This window comes from Acanthaster planci, linkage group LG04 (assembly GCF_054643075.1).
Source record: "Acanthaster planci isolate LZ-2023a linkage group LG04, COTS_SCS, whole genome shotgun sequence".
NCBI classification, from domain to species: domain Eukaryota; kingdom Metazoa; phylum Echinodermata; class Asteroidea; order Valvatida; family Acanthasteridae; genus Acanthaster; species Acanthaster planci.
In genome coordinates this window covers 22891636-22911649 of record NC_141780.1, presented here as the reverse complement: position 1 = coordinate 22911649, position 20014 = coordinate 22891636, and the positions used below count along the sequence as shown (strand labels likewise).

The window sequence follows — 20014 nt, the reverse complement described above, 5'->3', positions numbered from 1 at the left end:
TAAATATAAAAATCAGTAACAAGAACATTGGAGTTAAGCCCTTTTTTTTCCTGAGACGTTTTCCAATATTATATTATCTTCTCTGTGTTGCAGCAATGGTTAATGTTTCAATGAGGTTGATGCAGCCATTTTTGCCAGGTTACAATGACCCCTCGTCACCAGAATATATGCAACTAAAGGCCACTTTCACTGCTGCTGTAAGTTGAATGTTTCATATTTAACTCCCAATTTGATATCTTAACAGCTTATTTCTATGATTTTTATCGAGTATGGATGATCAGCTTACGGCCAATAGCAAAACATCTAGAAGGCTTCATCTACAAAATCACCAATGACAGTTTATGGAAAAGATTGGAATATACCCGGTTTCTTGTTTGCTTTTCAATTTCTTAAACAGAACTGATCACAATATTTCAAAGGAGAATTGTATATAGCTAAACTATAGTAAAGTATAGTCTTCAGTAAAAATAGGATTTTGATATGCTATTTTGCTGATTTAGGAAAAAGTCTACTGTTTAAAAAACAAATAGGGGACCAGCCTATTGTTTTTCCACTTTTCACAGTGTGAAAGTTAATACATGTATTTTCTGTTGGAATATTCCGCTGATACCAGTGTCTCTTCCTCCTTACCCAGATGGATAATTTGTTCCTAACCAGTGATTTGAGGGGCACTTACATTGGAGCCAATATTAACAGCTTCAGCCCTGGTAGCGTAGATGTTGGCACTACGTTGTTATTCACTGATACTGTGCTGTCGTTGGCACCAACGGCAGACCCGAACAATGACACACCCCTAGAAACCCGGATCGGGATAAAGATCGCGGACACTATCACCACAGCAGTTGACAATGGTGCATGCTGTCAAGGACTTGCCATAAATTCAAGCACAGTACAAGTCACGCAAGGTATGATACTAAGATCTGTTTGGATTGTGATTATTATAGAAGGCAGTGATCACCCTCGTCCAAAACAGGATCCATTTACTGAAAACAGAAATAAACCCTTTTTTTCCTATTGCAAACATGTTTTCTAAAAACATGTTTTAAATTATTGCATTTGGAATTGCTAACAACAGCACTATAAAACAGGCTTAAACAGACTGAAAACAATGTAAAAGAAAACTGTTTTAAAAAGGATCCTGTTTTCTTAAAAACAGGAATAAAATATATTTTAAAAATGGATCCTGTTTCCAGTGGATGTGCTGTTTTCTAGAGCAATGCAGAAAAGAGGATCAAAACATGTTTACATTCTGGGGGCACAGAAACAGAATAGAAACATGTTTTAAGGAATTTGTACAGAAATGTGATTTGTATCTAATGTGTTCATTGCACAATATTTTTAGTATGCTCCTTATTTCTTCCCCTTTTTGCATATTCAGTTAACTGGGGAATAAACTAGCTACTTATGAAACTGGTGATTTCTGTCAGACTATTCTCATCTCCTGGGCAATTTTGTTACTTTCCATTTTCTTTTGCAAAACTAATGTGATGTTTGTGCACTGAATGTTAGCTGTTTTGTTATAATTTGAAAACACACTTCGGGTCTGGCTGCTTTTAGGAACAAATTTAGGCTTTTACTCCCCAGGTTCTGGTTTCTGCATAGGGACATAAGTCATATTCCCCTCCCATTTTGAAAAAATTGATTGAGCTGCTTTTATGGTGAGAGTGCAGAGAAGTAGTGCATATACTTGCTACTGAAATTATGTTATCATAACTCTCCAGCCAACACCATCCATGTAACTCAAGGAATGATGACTGAGGAAATATTTTTGTCTTCTTTCCAAGGTTAATTGCATTTTTGGTTGATGAATCTTCTTCTAATCATTTTTATCATTTCAGTCACTATTGAAATATTGCCAACCTCAGCACCAAGTGTTCAGCCAACAGTTCCATTGTCAACATCAACACCGACTCTCCAGCCAACACCATCACCACCAACCCCAACACCGACTCTCCAGCCAACACCATCATCACCAACCCCAACACCAACTCTCCAGCCAACACCTTCGCCAACTCCAACACGGACTCTCCAGTCAACAACGTCACCACCAACCCCAACACCGACTCTTCAGCCAACACCTTCGCCAACCCGAACACCGACTCTCCAGCCAACACCGTCACCACCTACCCCAACCCCGACTCTCCAGCCAACACCGTCCCCACCAACTTCAACACCAACCGTCCAGCCAGTTACAATGTCCACCACTACCACAATGCGAGCTTCCATCACACCTGTCCCTGATCCTGTCACAACCACACAGGTTGCCATAACAACAGAAGATGTTCCCTTGACCACCACGGTGGACATACCTTTAACATCAAAGGTAAATTTGTGCTATTATACCAGTCTTGTCTTATTACATGTTCTGTTTAAACATTTCAAGAGCATTCTTCATTATTTTTCAAACTGTTACCATGTCTTTTTCAGTGGGGGAGCGGAAGAGTGCGGGATAGAGGACTAGAATAATTGCTACCTATTTCTTTATCTGAAACATTTCTTTATACATGTTTATTGGATTGTCCTGATAGTTTGTAGCAGAGAGATTTGAGATGCTTACAGAGGAGGATAAAAGAGGAAGCTATTTGACAAAATCTTTGTCTGAGTTTTTAATAGGATTAAATTTCATTAACCCTAACAGTCCTCAATCCTTCACCTGTTGGAGGACTGAAGACTGTTAGGGTTAAATATTATATGTAGTCACTTTGGGGATGCATTACTGCAACTGTGTTTTTTCCTTTCATGTCATTTCTTTATTATTCGTCATGATTAAACAACAAGAACTTGGATATAAAGTTATTGACATTAATTGTACAAACCTTGAAAAAGTACTAAAAAGTATAACAAATCAGAAACTTAAAACCTAAAACTACAAAAGTCATTTTTTTATTGCATCTACCAAGAACAGAACCAAAGGTTATATTTCCTGCTCATGAAAACAGTAAATCACCAAAAGATTTATTTTTGGTGAGCAATATTGTTACATGAGTATTTACTGATTACGTACGTGCATCTTTGAGAGGCCAAACATTCAGTTTGAATCCACCCACATTACTATTTCAATTTCTCATGTATCTTCAGACCTAAGTTAGTAGCCTTTTATGTCTCTGAAGAAGTATCAACTGATTCAAACTACTAGTTTTGTTTGGTCTGGTTCACAGATGGTCATGACTACTGCCTCTTATGAATCCACCACAGCAGAAGCTTCCACACCCAGACCAAGTAAGTTTTATGCTTTCTGATAATTGTAAAAGAGGCCTGACAGTTTGGTCCTAAAAGAATCTAGGATGGAAATATTAGGTCATCTAATCTCTCCGATTTGAAGACTTTAAGTCACTGTAGCCAGCAAGCACTTTGCAAAGGTTTACTTAATTTACATTTCTGCTTTCAGACAAGTAATAAACTTCACATTTGCTGACAGGAGGCACATGTCCCCTAGAGAATGTCTGTGCCTCCCTTCCCTGTTTGAAATCTTGACATGCATTCAGTCATGAAGCTATGGCTCCGTGATCCACAACTTATACAAGCCATAGTTGCTTTTGTTGTTCTTTGAATAATCTGTGTTCCCCTAGGTGCCTTCATCCCCAGAAATATTACCCCAGTTATGCCACCAGTTGCTTACCATTGAAAGTATACCCCTTTGAAATTCAAAGCTGGCTTGATATCTTGCTTAGTAACCCACATGGCACTTTGATTTGGATCTACTTACAGCTCAGGGTAATTTGCATATGCCTTGTCATTCTAAGTTGAATGGAAACCTTTTATTTGCTTTTTAGATACTTCTACAGAAAATTATGATCGTAAGATATTTACAGAGTATCTCAATGAAGTTCTCCCAGTGATGAAATACTGCATAATGTAGAAATGCCCCATGAGAGGTTGTAGGACCTATTCAGGAGAATGTAGGAAATTTTAGCATTAAAAACAGTAATGAATGACACACACCTAATCTAATTTAAACAGGAATAAAACAGGTTTTTTTCCTATTACAAAGATATTTTCTAAAAAAATATTTTGTATTTGGAATTGCTAAAAACAGGAATAAAACAGGCTTTAACCCTAACTCCCTAGGGTGTATGTAAAATCATATTGAAATCAGAGGAATTGGGACTGTTAGGGTTAAACAGGCTAAAAACAGTGTGAAAGAAAACAGTTTTAAAACAGGAATGAAAGAGGGACTAACAGACCTGTGTTTTTGCTGAAAACAGGATCAAAACATGTTTAAATTCTTTTTGGGGCCACAAAAACAGAAGAGAAACATTTTTTCAATTGGAATAAAACAGGAATTCATACAAAAAAATTTGAAAAGGGACAGCAGGCCTGTATGATTTAATGTTTTTGCTTCTATTTTGTTTTACTAAAATGGCAAAGACAGCAAAATGTTACATGTGGTTGAATCGTAATGTGGATAAGTCCACAAAGCCAAAAGATATGACTCAACGTTGGGAAATTCCAAACAGTCAACTGGATCCTTTCAACATTATTTGTAAAAGATGTGAGGTTTATTGGCCACTTAAGTTTCACAGTATTTGGAAGGCAGTCTTTCAGTAAAGCACAGTGCCTTCTGAATAATAGGCTATTGTCTGCTATTTGGTAAGCCTACCTCAGGGTGTGTGAATTTAACTTAGTTAGATCCAAAGAGGATTTCCTAATAATAGGCTGCAGGTGCGCCCTCAGAAATATTATCATAACAAACATATTTTAAAGGACAAACTTGTAATCTTATTTTAAAATTTCAGCTTGAAATGAAATATGACAGATTATGGTTGTGTACAAAGCAGGCAGAGGGAATTATAGGGTTTGGATTTTTTTCAAACCAGCCTGACAAACAGATTGAAAAGATGAAAAGATTGAGTGGAATTTTCTGCAACCACTAAAAACCACACAGAAAGGAAAAACATTTTGCCTATGCTGAATTAGTTGAATTATGTCGTTGAGTTTCCAGTGGGCTTATTGTAGAAAAATACACTAAGCTATATGTGTCAGATTAGGGGTTCTTGCTTTTTTAATTGTAAATTAATTGAAGTCCCATCAGGGTGGGAGAAACTTAATTTTATGTGGCTTTTTAATAGTAGTTTTAACTAGCTTTCTACATCTCAATTTTCATTTGTCAACCAGTGGTTAATGTTTTAAAAGGTTTTTTGTTTACATTTGGACATTAAATTCATCCACCGTATATGTTCTGTGTCATTGCAGGTGTGTTAAACCCACCAGAGTGTGGCATATCCAGTCAGGCACCCCCATCCCCTCCTAATGCAACAGCCAGGGGTACATGGCCATGGGTGGGGTCATTCAGATATCGGGATGGTCACAAATGTGGGGTGACCTTGCTGAGTCATGACTGGGCGCTGACCTCCGTGAGCTGTGTTGGGTAAGATACGTCCTTCATTTCTGCTCAGCCCTGTGATGTTTGGGTCTTCATGAATTATTGTGAGACAACTTTAGCTCTTTGTTGGGTTCATCGCTGTGTTGCATTGAGAACCAAACTTGTTCCGGCTACTGAAAAATATGTCATCTATTGCAGTAGATCAGTTTAAGCTGTACCGTAGCAACAGAAGGTACACTTCTACATGTATGGCATGTCCAGGTTTACAGGTAGTGAAGCAGTGAGAAGTTTGCCCTCAACAGTTACGTTGATTTTGTTTTATCTGTAGAAGAATTTTGTAACAAATTTAGGAATATTGGGCATTTCAGTGCTTGGGAGTGAATGCATGTTAATTTCCTATATCAGGTGTTTTCTGGATAAGCACAAATAATACCTTTGTGTACTCATTGATATTCAGAAAGACCTTGAAAGTTTGCAAGTGGTTTATTTGCCTTGGAAATCAGCTGGTATTAAAGTTGGATGAATCTTGAAGAAAATGTCATTTGCAATAATTAGAGTTAGTGAGGTCAACTTCCATTCACCATTTCAAATATTCTGTACATAATCTAGACTAAAACCTGGTTGAGCTGAAGGTATGTAGTAATTAAAACTGTTTATTTTGCTTGCTTTTCAGGGATGGTGGTTCGTTCAGGTCTGTAGTCTTTGGTGACATCACCAGCACCTACAGCCAATCAGATGTCCACATTGAACGTGAAATTGCAAGAGTTTACCCCCATCCTGGTTTCAACCCTATTACTTATGACAATGATGTTGCATTTCTTAAAATGACTCAGTCTGTGGAGTACAGTCAGGACGTTGGTCCAGTGTGTCTCCAGCGTGATGCTCAACCAGCAGTGTCTTATAGCAATTGTTATGTAGCAGGATGGGGCACTTTGAATAGTAAGTATGTTGCAAAAACATGTAGCTTTTGACTTTGGTACTATCATGGAACTATTAAACACAAGGAGTTAGATAGAACGAAGCTCCCACAGACCAAAATCTGATTAACTGCTCTGGGTCGGCTCCATAGGTAAGGTGCGGTTACCAGCCCCAGTGTTGAAGACCCTTAGACATTCTTTGTACACAATGATTGCCATCGCCATGCAGGTAGCTGCATGGCTACCCACATACTCCCTGTGTTTCATTACGGCATACTGGAGTAAATAAATGGTGGAAATGAGGCACAAAGAAGATGCGTAGTTCTCTTCAGTAGCTGTCAGGAGTCAGCGAGAGATCTCCGCAGATGCGTTCGAAAATTCTGAATCGGCGGGGGTTAGTTGGCAAAAAGTCGGACTTTTTAAAGTCAGTTATGACATTTTGCGATTCCACTGGTAGAGAACAAATACCCAAAATATGAACTGCAATATCTATATCGTAAGTCGCAATCCTACGATTAAAAGAAGGTGGAAATATGCTACAGAAATGCATTTGACAACGTAGCAAGATTTTATGCTGAGACAGTTGTGGACAGTGACAGAATGGACAACGCATCTCACCATGTTTTTTTGTGTTTTTTATTTTCCTTTGCACCAGCTGCATTCTTTTAGTTTTATTGTGTGTATTTTTGGAGAATTTGTATTAGTTAGTAATTCTGTTTACTGTTAAGAGAGACGTTTTGGGAATGTAAAGACGTAACCAGACTTTCATTGTCATCGGAATATCAGAACAATCACTAAAATCATCAAAATTTAAGTCTCTGATGACGATGGTTTCCGTCTCAAGGTGGCCATGTTGAACATGCGGAAGTGTTACGGACACGCATGCGCAGTACCCACAATTCTTTGCGAATGCAACTCCGAGCATTCCTTATAACCCGCAAGTGGCGCGTAATTTGTTTAGTCCTTGCAGCACGTGCAGTGCTTGCGGTGGCCATCATTGACCCTTTTGATCTCGGTATGTGCTTACTCCTTGTGTATAATAGCTCCATGGTACTACAGCATGTTAATATTTGACTATAGTGGGTGCCTTGGATGGCCAATGAGTCTTTACAGTTGGGACACCTTTTTCTGTAATTTCTGTTTTCATAATTGCTGTTTGTACTGACATGTTCTCCTTTTTCATCATTATGCAGAGAAATTAGTTTTAAGATGAATAATATTTCAGAACTGTTAACTGTTCTTGGAACTTGTAAATATTTCGTGGTTTTGTGTTCTCAAAAATTTGATTTCTATCTTAAAAAGTAAGGAGTGGTTCTAAAAGGCATCCTCAGGAAAGATTGCCTAATTTCACTGAAATCAAATGATAGAGCCCTGTTGTTTGACTTCATTTAATCAACAGTGACATAATTCTTTCCAATCTACAGACACCAATCAAGATAATCTACAGACTGCATCTGCCTCCAGTATTTCAGATGGTCCCTGCCCAGAGACGTATCCTTTCCTGGACCTGACTGACAAATTCATCTGTGCGCAGTTTCCCAATGTTGATGTGTGCGTTGTAAGTACATATACATGTACAAGTATGGGAAAATAAATGACGTTGTACATTTCTATCTGGTATAGCGTTGAGCTAATTCAACTTTGATTTTAGCCATGCCCACCACTAAGAAACCCATTTCTAGTGTCTACTTCAGACTAGTATTGAAGAAGGAAATTTTTCATTGAAAGAATTTACTCAAGAAGCCGATGTCCAAACTTCATTGAAATCAGTTTGCTCGAGGGTCCACCACTTTCCTTAATCGCTACCAGTGTTATCATATCCAAAAAATATTCTTTATGAATTCATTTTGTTTCTCATCCCACAGAGTGACCTAGCATCTGGTTTAGTGTGTCAGAATAACATGACACGTGTTTGGAGTCTAATCGGTATCGCTGACTCGGCCTCCAATGACTGTAGAAAGGCTACTTTCCTCAAGATCTCCAATTACTGGGAAGAGGCATTGTCTATCGTTTATGGCAGTAAGAAGGATTTCATAACTCAGTCTCTTCATGAGATGCACTTTAGAACACAAACACGCAATCTTATGTTACAGAAGCTTACTGTCACAGTTGAAACCGGAAACAAAAGGATTTATGAATTGTGTTTTTCTGCTTTGTTCACAAAACTTTGGACTTGCTGTTTTTCCTTTTTCATTTGTGTTTTCCAAGGTCCATATCCATCCATCTGTGTAGTTTGTTATTATTTGCTTTGTTTGTTCGATTGTCTTTTTATTGTAGCCTGAGAAAATGATTGAGAAAATTTTTGCATGTCCATTTTCTGGACTGGGGTACTTGCTAAAAAGTATTCCAAGAAATATTTATCACACAAATTTTTCTTTCTGATCCATCGTTTAGCCCCACAGTACCAGTGTGAATCAGTTCAAGTCCCACAATGCATCTCAGCCTTGTCCTACTCCTCAACTTATCCCACTACCCAGTCCACGGTAACCGAGGTCATGAACTCAGCACAATCATCTGGGCTCCTCAACTGCCACAGTCTCGTCAGCACTGTCCTGTGCACCAGCCTCCTTCCTGAATGTAAGGCAAATGGAACTGGACTGACTCTATGTAGACAGACATGCGAGGAGGTTTCCACTGCCTGTGCTACCCTATTCAACCAGCTATCATTCAGCCTGGAGTGTAAATTATACCCTACAGGATTAACGCATGCGTCAGGGCTGTGTGAGAGTGGTAAGTGGATTAATATTGATATCAAGGTACAAGTTTTCTTTCTGTCACTAGAGTGGTTATAGTGAATGCAGCATTGTTATGTAGGATTGAGAGGTTGTAAGGGTGTAGCATGATGCTCTGGTGTACATAACTAGGAGTTTGCTGAAGATTTCACACCGTTCATATACCAATTATGCATCTGTTCCCGTAATTGTGGGAAAACTTAGCCTTAAATGATTTGAACAAAACTCTATGAACATATGATGAAATGTGTAATGAATTGTTCTTTTTCAGAAATGTTTATTTAAAACAATGGGATTAATGCTGAGAAAGTTTTCAAACTTGTTTCCAACTGCCTCTCACAAACCACGGTTCGAATTCCAATTGTTTCTTTCTTTATTTTTTAGGAGAAGACTACTTCTGTGGGAATCGTAGCATTTCACTCCCAGCTGTCTTTGATTATGTCACTATCTCGTCTCCCAATCACCCTAATGCCTATCCCAATTATGCTGACTGCATTTGGATCATCACAGCACCCCAAGATGGATATGTTGTGATTAAATTCCTATCGCTACAAATAGAAAGTTGCTGTGATACACTGACCATTGGGGAGGGAACAGACGTGGAAAATAGAACAACCATCCATCAACAGGTGTTTGGTAGTGCCCAACCCTTGCCCATGGTGATTCCTAGCTCCGTTGTTTGGATGAGGTTTCAGTCTGACAGAAGTGTTCAACATGCTGGCTTTGAGGCTGAGGTGCAGGCCATAGGGAATACTGGTAGGTATAGAGATAGTGTACGGCAATGTATTTAAGTCAATCAAACATCTATCATGTCTGGTCAGTAATAGATAGGAAATGAATACTGACAAAGGAATGCTGTTGTCATAGTTTATTTGAATAGCTCGTGGCTTGGTTTAAGACCTGGATGAGTTGTGGACTGATGGACTTTTAGGGCTTGTCTGCCACCCTTGGTGGTGGAGGTGATGATCATTTGTCATGTGGCTTGATACTATACATGCATATCCTCCCAATTGGTTCATCTCATCTTGAACCTTCAGTTCAATCATTTGATAATATTTGGGGTTAATGGCGATCTGGACAAAGGTAAGGATGAAGTCAATAAATGTTGTGCATGAAGTCTGTACACAAGGATCCTTATGCCCAATCTGGATCCACCACTCCGTATTGATGATGTTTGTGACAGGAAGGGTGGGGTATAGTGGTATATGGTTTAATGATACATTGCAAATTTAAGGTTTGTTGTCACATCACAGAATATATGAGACATTTCCAAAACATTTCTCCCCAGGTTTAGCCAGTTTCTGCTCAGATCCATCATCATACAGGTGTTTTGATGGATCATTTTGTATTCCGTATCGATGGCGCTGTGATGACCATCAGGATTGTGTTCTGAACAAGGATGAATCATGCCGAGGTATTCATGGACAAATATTTAGTTTGCTTTTAAGACCTGTGCTTATTATAAACAGGATAAAGTGTTTGCTTCAACAACTTGCTAATTTTCAATCTTTAATTTCAGTGTTCCTACCCTAATGCTGTCATACCAAATAATCACTTTTACATAAAAGCCTTTAAATAGTTCTCAATTTGCTGAATTTACCAGGTATTTCCTCCTTGCAGGTGTTGTTTTATAGTGGAATTGTGAGCTTCGTACTCTGTACAATCTGGCTTTCTTGAGTGACTTATAACAACAGTCAAATGAAATTCTTGAATTGTCCTTAGACATTCTCAATTTTTGGGGTGTAGAAGCTTAGTTGTCCTTAAAGAGCATTGTTTTGGTTCATTGCTGGCCAGTTCATACTTGTATTTCTGGTACAATTCTAAGTTTTCATGTTGCAAGTTTGCGAGAGTTTGACACAAAGTCCAAAATTTTGCCTCAACCATGTTGTGTCAAATTCTTGTCTCATTAATATTCATTAACCAGAACATTCAATAGGAACCAGCCTGCAGACAATTTTAAAAAATATTTCTGTCATATTTTCATTCAGTTATTTACCAAGAATTCGTCCTGGGAGTTGATGGGTACCAGCAAATTACTTCACCTTATTACAACACCAGAGGGTATCCCAATTATGCTCGCCTCACCTATGTCACCAAAACTCTACCTGGTCGTAAACTCCTCATCAATTGGGATGGCTTCCAGACAGAGGATGGATTGGATTTCTTAGAAATTGGTGATGGCAGAGACCCAGACAACAAGTCCACGTTGTTCTTCCGCTGGTCTGGAAAAGTTTTGCCACCAGTACTGCTGTCTGATGGGAATGAGATGTGGATTCAATTCACAAGTGATTCATCTCTTAATGACCGTGGATTTGATCTGGCTTTGTTTGATGTGGATGGTTCCGGTGAGAAATTATACATGGTCTCCAAAATAAAGACATTTTGTTGTATTAGGAGTTGCAAGAGTCCATACATATTTTCTGGATATGTTAAATGTTTCAGTTGAAATCTTCACAAAAAAGGAAACTTTCATCAGATGGAATTATTTCTGTATATGACGGAGTAATATCTCGCTTAATAGGTCCATCAATCAATGGCAACAAACTTTCAGTTGATTACATCACAAAGTCAAAAATACCAGAAATCAAAAACATTTTGACAAAATCAGCCTCTACCCCTGAAAGGAGAGAAGGAGAGTGTATGGTCATGCTGTAAGTGTCTTGTTTAATTTTATTGGGAGTTGTAATGAAAAGGCATTGCTTGATTATTTGTCACTTTTTTTTTAAAATTTGAGTTTGAAATGAAAATGTTAATATTTCAATTTGCATGCACTCAATGCATGTTTTTGATGAATGTCATTGCATGCAGCAATTCATATGCTTAACTGGACATCTTGGGTTTACTTTTCAGTGGCAAGTTGTGGCATTTTGTGAGCAGGCTAGGGTCGGAACCTCTAATGTGATTACACTCAGTGCTATCCGAGTGCCTGTGGAAGTCAAACCATGACCTCCTGGTTGTAGTGCAAATGTCCTAACCACTTAGCATCAAAGCTTGCCACGTTTTACTGGCTGTTTCAAATCTGTTATACACAGTTGCAGATCCAGCCATACTTGTGGTTGATGGACTCAAGACAGATTCAATTTTTTTTTCACTAACTCAAAAAATACAAATCTCAGAATTGAGAGGATTTGGATCCTCACGGAATCTTTCTCACGGATAACACAAATCTACCTTTGATTTATAGAATAATTTGATTGCAGTCGTTCACATTTATGATTCTAATGCCAACTTGACGAGATTATTTCAGAAAACCCAAGAGAAGTCTGATTGTACTTATCCAATGGACTTTCCCCAAATGCATGACACTTGATATAAAGTTCATCATTTTTTTCCTTCTTTACAGAATCCTTTGATTGTTCCAGCAACCAGTTTCATTGTGGCCATTCAGTTTGTATTCCAGATTCTTGGCAGTGTGATGGCACTGCTAATTGTGCCAACAATTCAGATGAAGCTGGTTGTGTATCATGTAAGCTAACATTCATTTAATATTGTACTAATGTGCCATATGTGCTTTGTTTTTATAAGTCATTTTCAAAATTTAAGATCATGCTGTCTTTCTGCTTTTGCGTTGCATTTAAGCAAATTTGGTGTTCTGATAACTTTATTTTGTTGTTTGTTTTTAATATTAACTGCGAAGAAATATCATGGAAAAATGTATGATGATTAAGACAGGTTGCCCTTTATTCTTTTTTCTGTAGTGACAGCAACAGGTCGCATAACTTTTCTAGTCGAGTTCACTAGTGAACTTGAGAATCAAACCTCATCAGATTATTTGGATCTGCGCAATCGCTTCCGTGATGCTGTAAGTTTTCTTTCTGAGTGATTTCACAATTCACTGTCAGTTTGTAATGACAATATTTAATCCAAGCATTGTTAGCAACCCTATAATTTCAGTCATAAGTCTAGCCAATGAGATGTAGATTGCAACGAGAAAGAGATTTTGAAAGTAAAAGAAAGGATGTTGATGAAAGCAAAATAGGATCATAAATGTGAAAATGGGAGAGTGGAAATGAATCAAAAATGAAAAATCTGAACGATGAAAATGATTGGTAATAGCGTTGAGGAAAATTATGTCACAAAAAGTATTAACATATTAACCTTTATCAAATGAGTGTCTTCGGAACCAAAGTTTGTGATGGAGCCTAAATGGCACAAAAGTTCTGTTAAGTGATGGGTCTTTGAAACCCTGGCTATGCCCCTTGATTCAGTTCATCAAGGGATATATATGCCCGCACTGATTGTATGCATTAATTCAGACCTTAGGCAAACTTATTTACGATGTCTTTCAAGGCATTTGTATAATGCTGAAATAATTGCTGATTTGGATCAAAACTGAAGTTTTATAATGATTTAATGTATTCCCTGCTTGCTAGATGGGCACAGCACTACGATTTGGGCTTAGTGAAGAATATATCTACATATCCACCACTGTCAACAGCTTCAGGTATGTCTTGCCAAATGTCAATCAGTTTTTACTGACAGATTGCACATGTGATCCAAAAGGCCTAGTTGATGATTGTAAGGTTACTTAACTGAGGAGTTCAGGCCTTTGGGCTGTGATGGGGAATGTGTGAGACGACCTTTGCCAAAATTGGTTTTTACTCAAAAAAGAATGTATGAAGTGTGAAGAAGGATTGCAACTGGAGTTTGACTGTTGTATGTGCTTGCTCTTAACATAACAACTATAGCTTCCTACTGGGCACCTTGGAGTACTGCTCTGTGGTTTGTTGCTGTATCCTAAAAGTTGGCTGATATATCTTGCAAATGAAGTGGCAAAATGTTTGTCATATATTGCAAAGGACCATGTTGCGTTGGCCAAATAGCGGAATTTCAAAGACAGATTGTCATGAATTTTCCCAAATAGTTATTGATGAATTGCTTCAACTTTGCTTATGCCACCCAAAAGATCGTCAGACGATCCTACCTTAAGAGCAGCCAACACTCCCAACACCGTTGTGGACTTCACAGTTCAACTGACCAACTTCCCTCCGGGCAATTCCACCAATGCTACAAAGCAAGCTATCCTGAGTGTCTTAAGCAGTGAAGTCAGTAATGGCACCCTAGGTGATATTCCTGTCAATGCCAGTACTGTCGAGATATTTCAAGGTAAAGGGAAAACATGTTTACAAGTTAACCATCATTCATATTTGATTCACAGTTGATGTTTTTCATACAGCAACATCTATAAAACATTCTATGAATGCCTTTCCTCTGCCAAAATTGCCAGACCCCATCTTTAAGAAATCAAATGTCCATTTAGCTTGGTCTTGTGGGGCTACAGACTCCCTTAAAAGAGGTCTCACTTAAGCTTCGCCCCCGTTTTTCTTGAAAAAGAGGTTAAACCTCTAATGTTTCAGTTAAGCAGCACTTTGTCTTGACATCATTACTGGCTTACTCCAGTCAATAAAATTGTGAACTGTGTACAAAGTTATGTAATTGTGCCTATCAATACGTCATCTTTTGCATTTTCTGTAGTATCTGATGGCTCAACGACAGTTTCAACAACAGGTAAAGGCCTTCAATGGACTATTTGTCCGTCATTGATATTCATTACGCAAAGTACAGTTTCGTCGTCTCACTCTGAGGTACCTCATAAACCAACATTGTAGTCAACACATTTGTGTGAGAGTACTTGAGTTTATAGAGGCCAACGTATAACTAAGTAAAAAAAGTATGCGAGTGTGAGTATAACCACCAGTATGAGTGAACATGAGAAAGAGTGTGCCTGTGTAAGTATGAGTCTTTAAGTGTGTAGAGCATAAGTATGAAGATGACATATAGTGCAGTGTAGTTTTAGCACGAGTGAAAATACAAATGCCAGTATGTTTGGCAATAGGATATTTGGGCATGGAATCAACAGTATAGATTTGGTAATTAGCAATTAATAAGATGCCGTGTCTTTCTGAAGAAAAATCCCTGAGGACGTTGGCTGTGTGTCTGTTATGTAATATCAAGATTATGCTGTCAAAGAGAAAGATTGCATGCATTGTGCCTACGTGACCATCAATATGGCCTTGGGTTTCTGTTTGTTTTTATCCATTTTGTAATTTTCCTGCCATAAAAAACTGCAAATAACCTTAATAATCTGCAATTCTGGTATTTCTCTCTAATTTTGTTTGAAAACAGAGCCTCCCACGTGTACCAATGAACAGTTTGAATGTGGCAGTGGGCAGTGTATCCCTCAAACTTCAGTCTGTGATCAAGCTGTTGATTGTATGGATTCCACTGATGAAGCTGTTGGACAGCTCTGTCCCGTGGGTAAGAACACTGTTCAGTATTGGAGGAAAACTATCTTGAACCGTGTTTATTTTCGAACATTAATGTTTTGGCCAAGTTCCATTGAGTTTCAGCTGAAAAAAAAATTGAAACTTGTCACTTCTGTACTGCATGCATATCAGGCAGGATGATTGTACATCATGTGGATTAGTTATGGTCTTGTTTAGAAGTATTTGCTGATCACTTCTTGTTATACATTTTATTTATTCTGTCAATGAGTGAAAAACGCTGGTGCTAGGTTGGGCATGCAAGGGTTGACTGATTAGAAACAGGCTAGGCAGTTTGGGAAAAAAAGATGAATGGATTCATTGTCTAATGAATAATTAATCTCTGCTTACGGTATGATTTTCCACCAGCTTGTGGACCTTCCACCATCAATGTCTCAGCCCAAGGCTCTGTTCGACTCACTGTGCCAACTTTCTTGCCGGATCTACCTGCTGTCACCTATCAGAGGTGTGGCTACATAATCTCAGCACCAGCCAACTACAGAATTCAACTTATCATGCATAAAGTTGTTCTCCACTCTGTATTCCAAACACTGATCTTGACTTTTGGAGAGGGAAAAATGATTCAATATTCAGGGAGCTTGGATCAACCACTTGATGTGATCAGCCAGTATAACTTGATGAGCATCGCCTTGTTTGGTTACATCTGGAGGGATAACTATGGCATTGACTTTGAATTCCGAGCCACTAATGAAACAGGTGAGTTGCGCTGAGGTGATGATAGAAAAAAATGACTTCACTATAGCACTAGTATTACAGATATGCCTAGCATTAAGAGTTATTTTCTCCTCTCTCTCTGCAACTATTCTCAAAATGAAATGTTAACATTTTCTATTTCATATATTTTCCTAGTGCTTGAAAGCAAGCATATGGACTTTGCCAACACTGAAATCCAGTTTTTGGCTTTTGCACATAAGTACATATTTCAAGTGTTACATAAAGTCAGTGACTAATGACTGATGTGCTCTTTCCTTGATTTGGCAGATATCAGGGTATGTGACAATGGTTTGCAGGTTCTACCAGCTGAAAGGGTTTGTGATCAGAGGCATGACTGTTTGGACTACACTGATGAAATTGGCTGCCGTGAGTACATGTATTTGCTCTCATGAAGTTACCTATCTTCTAATGGCAATGTTGGGATCAAGTCAGTCACAAGACAGTCCACAAATCAGATCAGGACGGAATTACGAGACAAGCAACAACCAATGAATGCCATTGTCACAATTCCTTAGCCGGAGTTTACTGTATTTTAATTTGATTTCATTATGGAATGACAAAATCTACTTGAGAGGTCAAGAAAAACAGATAACACAACAAACAGCAACATTTTGAGGAGGATGGGCTGAATTCAACGGCATTATTCATTTTTGTTGGCCAGATGTAGTTAGGTTTTTACTGTACAAGCTGTGATTGCTTCATTTGTACATTTGCCAGGTAACATTGTCAAACCAGGCATTTTGTGTAGTGTATCCCATTCTCCGAGGCCACATTTAAGAATCATAATTACTTAAATTACAAGAACTGAAATATGACATGCAACTTGTGTTATTTCTTTTCACACATGCAGAACCTCAGTGTGGTCAGTCTAACTACACATTGACCTACAATGTCTCAGTCCTGTTACAACTGACCAACTACCCAACGAACTACGTTAATGGCACAGCTTGCTTGTGGTTAATCACAGGCCCGGATCATGCATCTATCATTTTCCAGACAAGTGTAGTGGATCTTGCCAATTCAGACACTTTGTCCATTGGGCAAGGGCATAATTTCACTGCACCTTTGACAACCATCACAGTGATTCCTGGTGTTCTGCCCACTGGTTCCCATGTCCTGGTACCGGGGAACCGTGCCTGGGTGTTGTTTGTGTCAAACTCTGCAGAGACAAGGACCGGTTTCAGCATCAATATGCGGGTGTTGAATGATGGAGGTATGTGTGATTCTTAAATGGCCTGAATTTCTCCCAAAAAATTATCTGAATTTTTTCACCAGTGACTCAAAGACGTATTCCAACCAGAACTCTGAGCTGAATAAAGTAAAAAAAAACTATAAATATGTAATTGGAGGTCACTGAAAGAGTTTTTTAAAACTATTTCTGCTGACTCTCTGTAGATTGATGTTGTGCCTTCTAGCATCATACCACAACCACTTTTAAACTAGTTTGACTATAAGCAAACTCAGAAGGATTTTTGCTCTGCAAAGTCTGTGATTAAAATGAGATTATTTCGGCTTGGAAATGTGGAATGCTTTGGTACTGCTTTCTTGAACAAAAAACAAATATTCAAATGACTTCGTCTAAATTTGTGTACAAAATAAGGAATATGAGACTATCATGGTTTAATCATTTCATAGGTCACTTGGGAATCTAGTGGGAATTTGTAAACAGTTGTGACTTGATTGTAAAATAATCAAGCATCTTCAGTTTGGTCATTCTGGACACCAGTGGCTCTAGAGTAAAATGCAGACACTGTGCTTCAACTCTTAGATTTCCTGCGCTGTGAAAATCTGGTCCAAGCATTCTTTGCCGAAGATGTTTGTGATGGGACAGCTGTGTGTCAGGGACATCCCACAGATGAAGTCAATTGTGGTAAGTGGTTATCCATGGATAACACCAAACACTGAGCTGTCTCATTGGCTAGGAACTCCATTGTACATCTTGCTGACTTGTTATTAGTCATTCCATCAGGCCCTTATGTTTTTTTGTTAATTTATACATCAGTACTGACTGACTTAGGCCTACCTTAATTAAAACTAACTGAACTGCAACAGTCATGATGAAAAAATTAGATGCAGATGATGTTTTACTTACGATGAGGAAGTAGACATTTGGTTTCAGAGAACCAGTGGTATAAAGACACGATAGTTGGTGAAATCCCTAAAATGCCACACGTCAATATCACCTTGGTCAATATGTATCTTTCCACAATAGTTGTTGTCAGAGTATTAATTATCAAATGTTTTTCAAATGGAAATCCTGCAGATTGACTGAGATCATCTTGTATGTCTTTCCAATTTCAGATGCTTGTCTGCCAATCCCAGTTACCAACTGTTCCAATCTCCTGCCTTACAGTACCACCCATTATCCTAACCGGTTTGCAGAGAATGCTGCGTCTGCCATGGCCCAGTACCAACAGGCCAAAGCTAGCTTCTGTCAGCCCCAGTCAGAGCTGGTGATCTGTTCACTGCTATTCCCAGAATGCCCTGAGAGTGTGTCTAGCAGGCAGGCTGTCTGCCGCAGTGTCTGCGAGGCAGCAGTCAATGGGTGTGGCTTTAATGATGGCATCTGTGATTCGTTGCCCAATACAGGTGGTGATTTGTGGTGCAATTATGAAAATGGTGAGTATAAACAATCTCTAAATACCTTGATCATGAGCACCCTCAGAATATATTAGCTATATATTACTAATTAGATATGTCACACCTGAATGAACTCAGACACAAAGCTGTCATACCTCGGTGCTCATCATGCTGTGACCATACAAACACATCCATCACATCTGTGTTTGATTTTACTTTCCAGTAGGCACTGACTAGAGCTTAGTTTGAATTCATTTTCAAAAGCCTGTTGTCGAGCTTTCTGCAGTAAATTAGTCATCAACTTGATGATGATAATTTAAGTTGAGGCTGAAAAGCAACCTTACTTCTATAGTTCTGTAAAACTATAGTCAGTGTGAAGCAGACAATTAACACACACACACATGGAGATTGCCAGATGGGGAGAGGATTACGCAGTAGCAGCGCACCTTTGCATATCTATGAGTCACAGATAAATAGGTCAAGCTGCCGTTAATTGTGGCCATTGTTCAGGATGGTTGGCAGCCAGTTAGGGACATTTCTTGGGTTGATTTGTGTCATGTTCTTTTTTATACCGTAGCATTTTACTGATTCATTATTCAAATTACAGATATCTTTGAGACTGGGATTTGTGGTACTGCCCCAGCAGGACCTAATCCTTTCTCACGTATCATTGGCGGTCAGGATGCATCTCCTGGGGAGTGGCCTTGGATGCTGGCCATTCTGGATGCAGATTATGATTTTCGATGTGGAGCCTCACTTATCAACAATCGGTGGGCCATCACAGCTGCTCATTGCGCGTAAGTTGATTCACAAACTCAGAAATATGTCAGGAACATATTAAAAGTAAATGTTACTGTTAAAAGTAACAGGGCTGCATTATAGGATTTGTTAAAAAATTAACTTGGGATGTAAAGTTTCTACAAAACATTCTCCTAACTGATTAACCACATGCTGCCGGGTGGTTTGAAATGCAGTGCACACATATGGGCGAATTGCAAGATTTTCAGTTTTCAAAAATCTTCAAAAATCCATCATTTCCATTAATGGATGTTTACACCCACAAATGTTTACAATTACTGTTTGGTGGCCACTGTAGCCTGACAGACGAAATCCATTGACGCCCGAGTAGCCTTGTAAAAAGAGCCCAGATTGTGCGGTGTTATACAACTTTCTTTTGTTCAAGAACCTGGCACAGTGCGGTGCTGACCTCTTTTCAATAGGTTCCAGATTAGCGTGCAGCGGTGCTGTGTGGCTCATCGCTGCGGTGGTGGAGTGCTTTTGTCCCCAGTGGTAATCCGCTTGCACTAAATGCCCTAAACCGTGGTATACTGTTTCGAAACAAGGCTGGATTATCTCCACTATTGAGAGTGAAAAAATGTCGGTAATGCCCAGCAGCTCAATCTTTTGTGCAGAGCATGGCCTTTTGTTACAAGGCCCAGCTTTTTTGTCCCGGTTTCGGGTTCC

The 20014-nt window shown here is 38.8% G+C and overlaps 1 protein-coding gene across 2 annotated transcripts in view; it reads left to right on the top strand.

Annotated features, from left to right (window-relative positions):
* Positions 1 to 20014, top strand: part of LOC110983038 (uncharacterized) — a 31278-nt gene that overhangs the window by 5912 nt on the left and 5352 nt on the right. The window contains exons 6-29 of one of the 2 annotated variants that reach the window (XM_022241907.2): positions 94 to 197; positions 635 to 905; positions 1839 to 2323; positions 3159 to 3219; positions 5194 to 5368; positions 5997 to 6262; positions 7665 to 7798; positions 8106 to 8259; positions 8635 to 8970; positions 9357 to 9728; positions 10261 to 10386; positions 10961 to 11317; positions 12316 to 12438; positions 12671 to 12774; positions 13346 to 13416; positions 13879 to 14078; positions 14448 to 14480; positions 15099 to 15230; positions 15605 to 15952; positions 16238 to 16336; positions 16821 to 17183; positions 17739 to 17840; positions 18272 to 18589; positions 19158 to 19347. In XM_022241907.2, coding sequence (XP_022097599.2) covers positions 94 to 197; positions 635 to 905; positions 1839 to 2323; positions 3159 to 3219; positions 5194 to 5368; positions 5997 to 6262; positions 7665 to 7798; positions 8106 to 8259; positions 8635 to 8970; positions 9357 to 9728; positions 10261 to 10386; positions 10961 to 11317; positions 12316 to 12438; positions 12671 to 12774; positions 13346 to 13416; positions 13879 to 14078; positions 14448 to 14480; positions 15099 to 15230; positions 15605 to 15952; positions 16238 to 16336; positions 16821 to 17183; positions 17739 to 17840; positions 18272 to 18589; positions 19158 to 19347 — 4924 coding nt within the window. The remainder of the gene's footprint in view (positions 1 to 93; positions 198 to 634; positions 906 to 1838; positions 2324 to 3158; positions 3220 to 5193; positions 5369 to 5996; positions 6263 to 7664; positions 7799 to 8105; positions 8260 to 8634; positions 8971 to 9356; positions 9729 to 10260; positions 10387 to 10960; positions 11318 to 12315; positions 12439 to 12670; positions 12775 to 13345; positions 13417 to 13878; positions 14079 to 14447; positions 14481 to 15098; positions 15231 to 15604; positions 15953 to 16237; positions 16337 to 16820; positions 17184 to 17738; positions 17841 to 18271; positions 18590 to 19157; positions 19348 to 20014) is intronic. The other variant, XM_087135568.1, reaches the window with a different exon arrangement.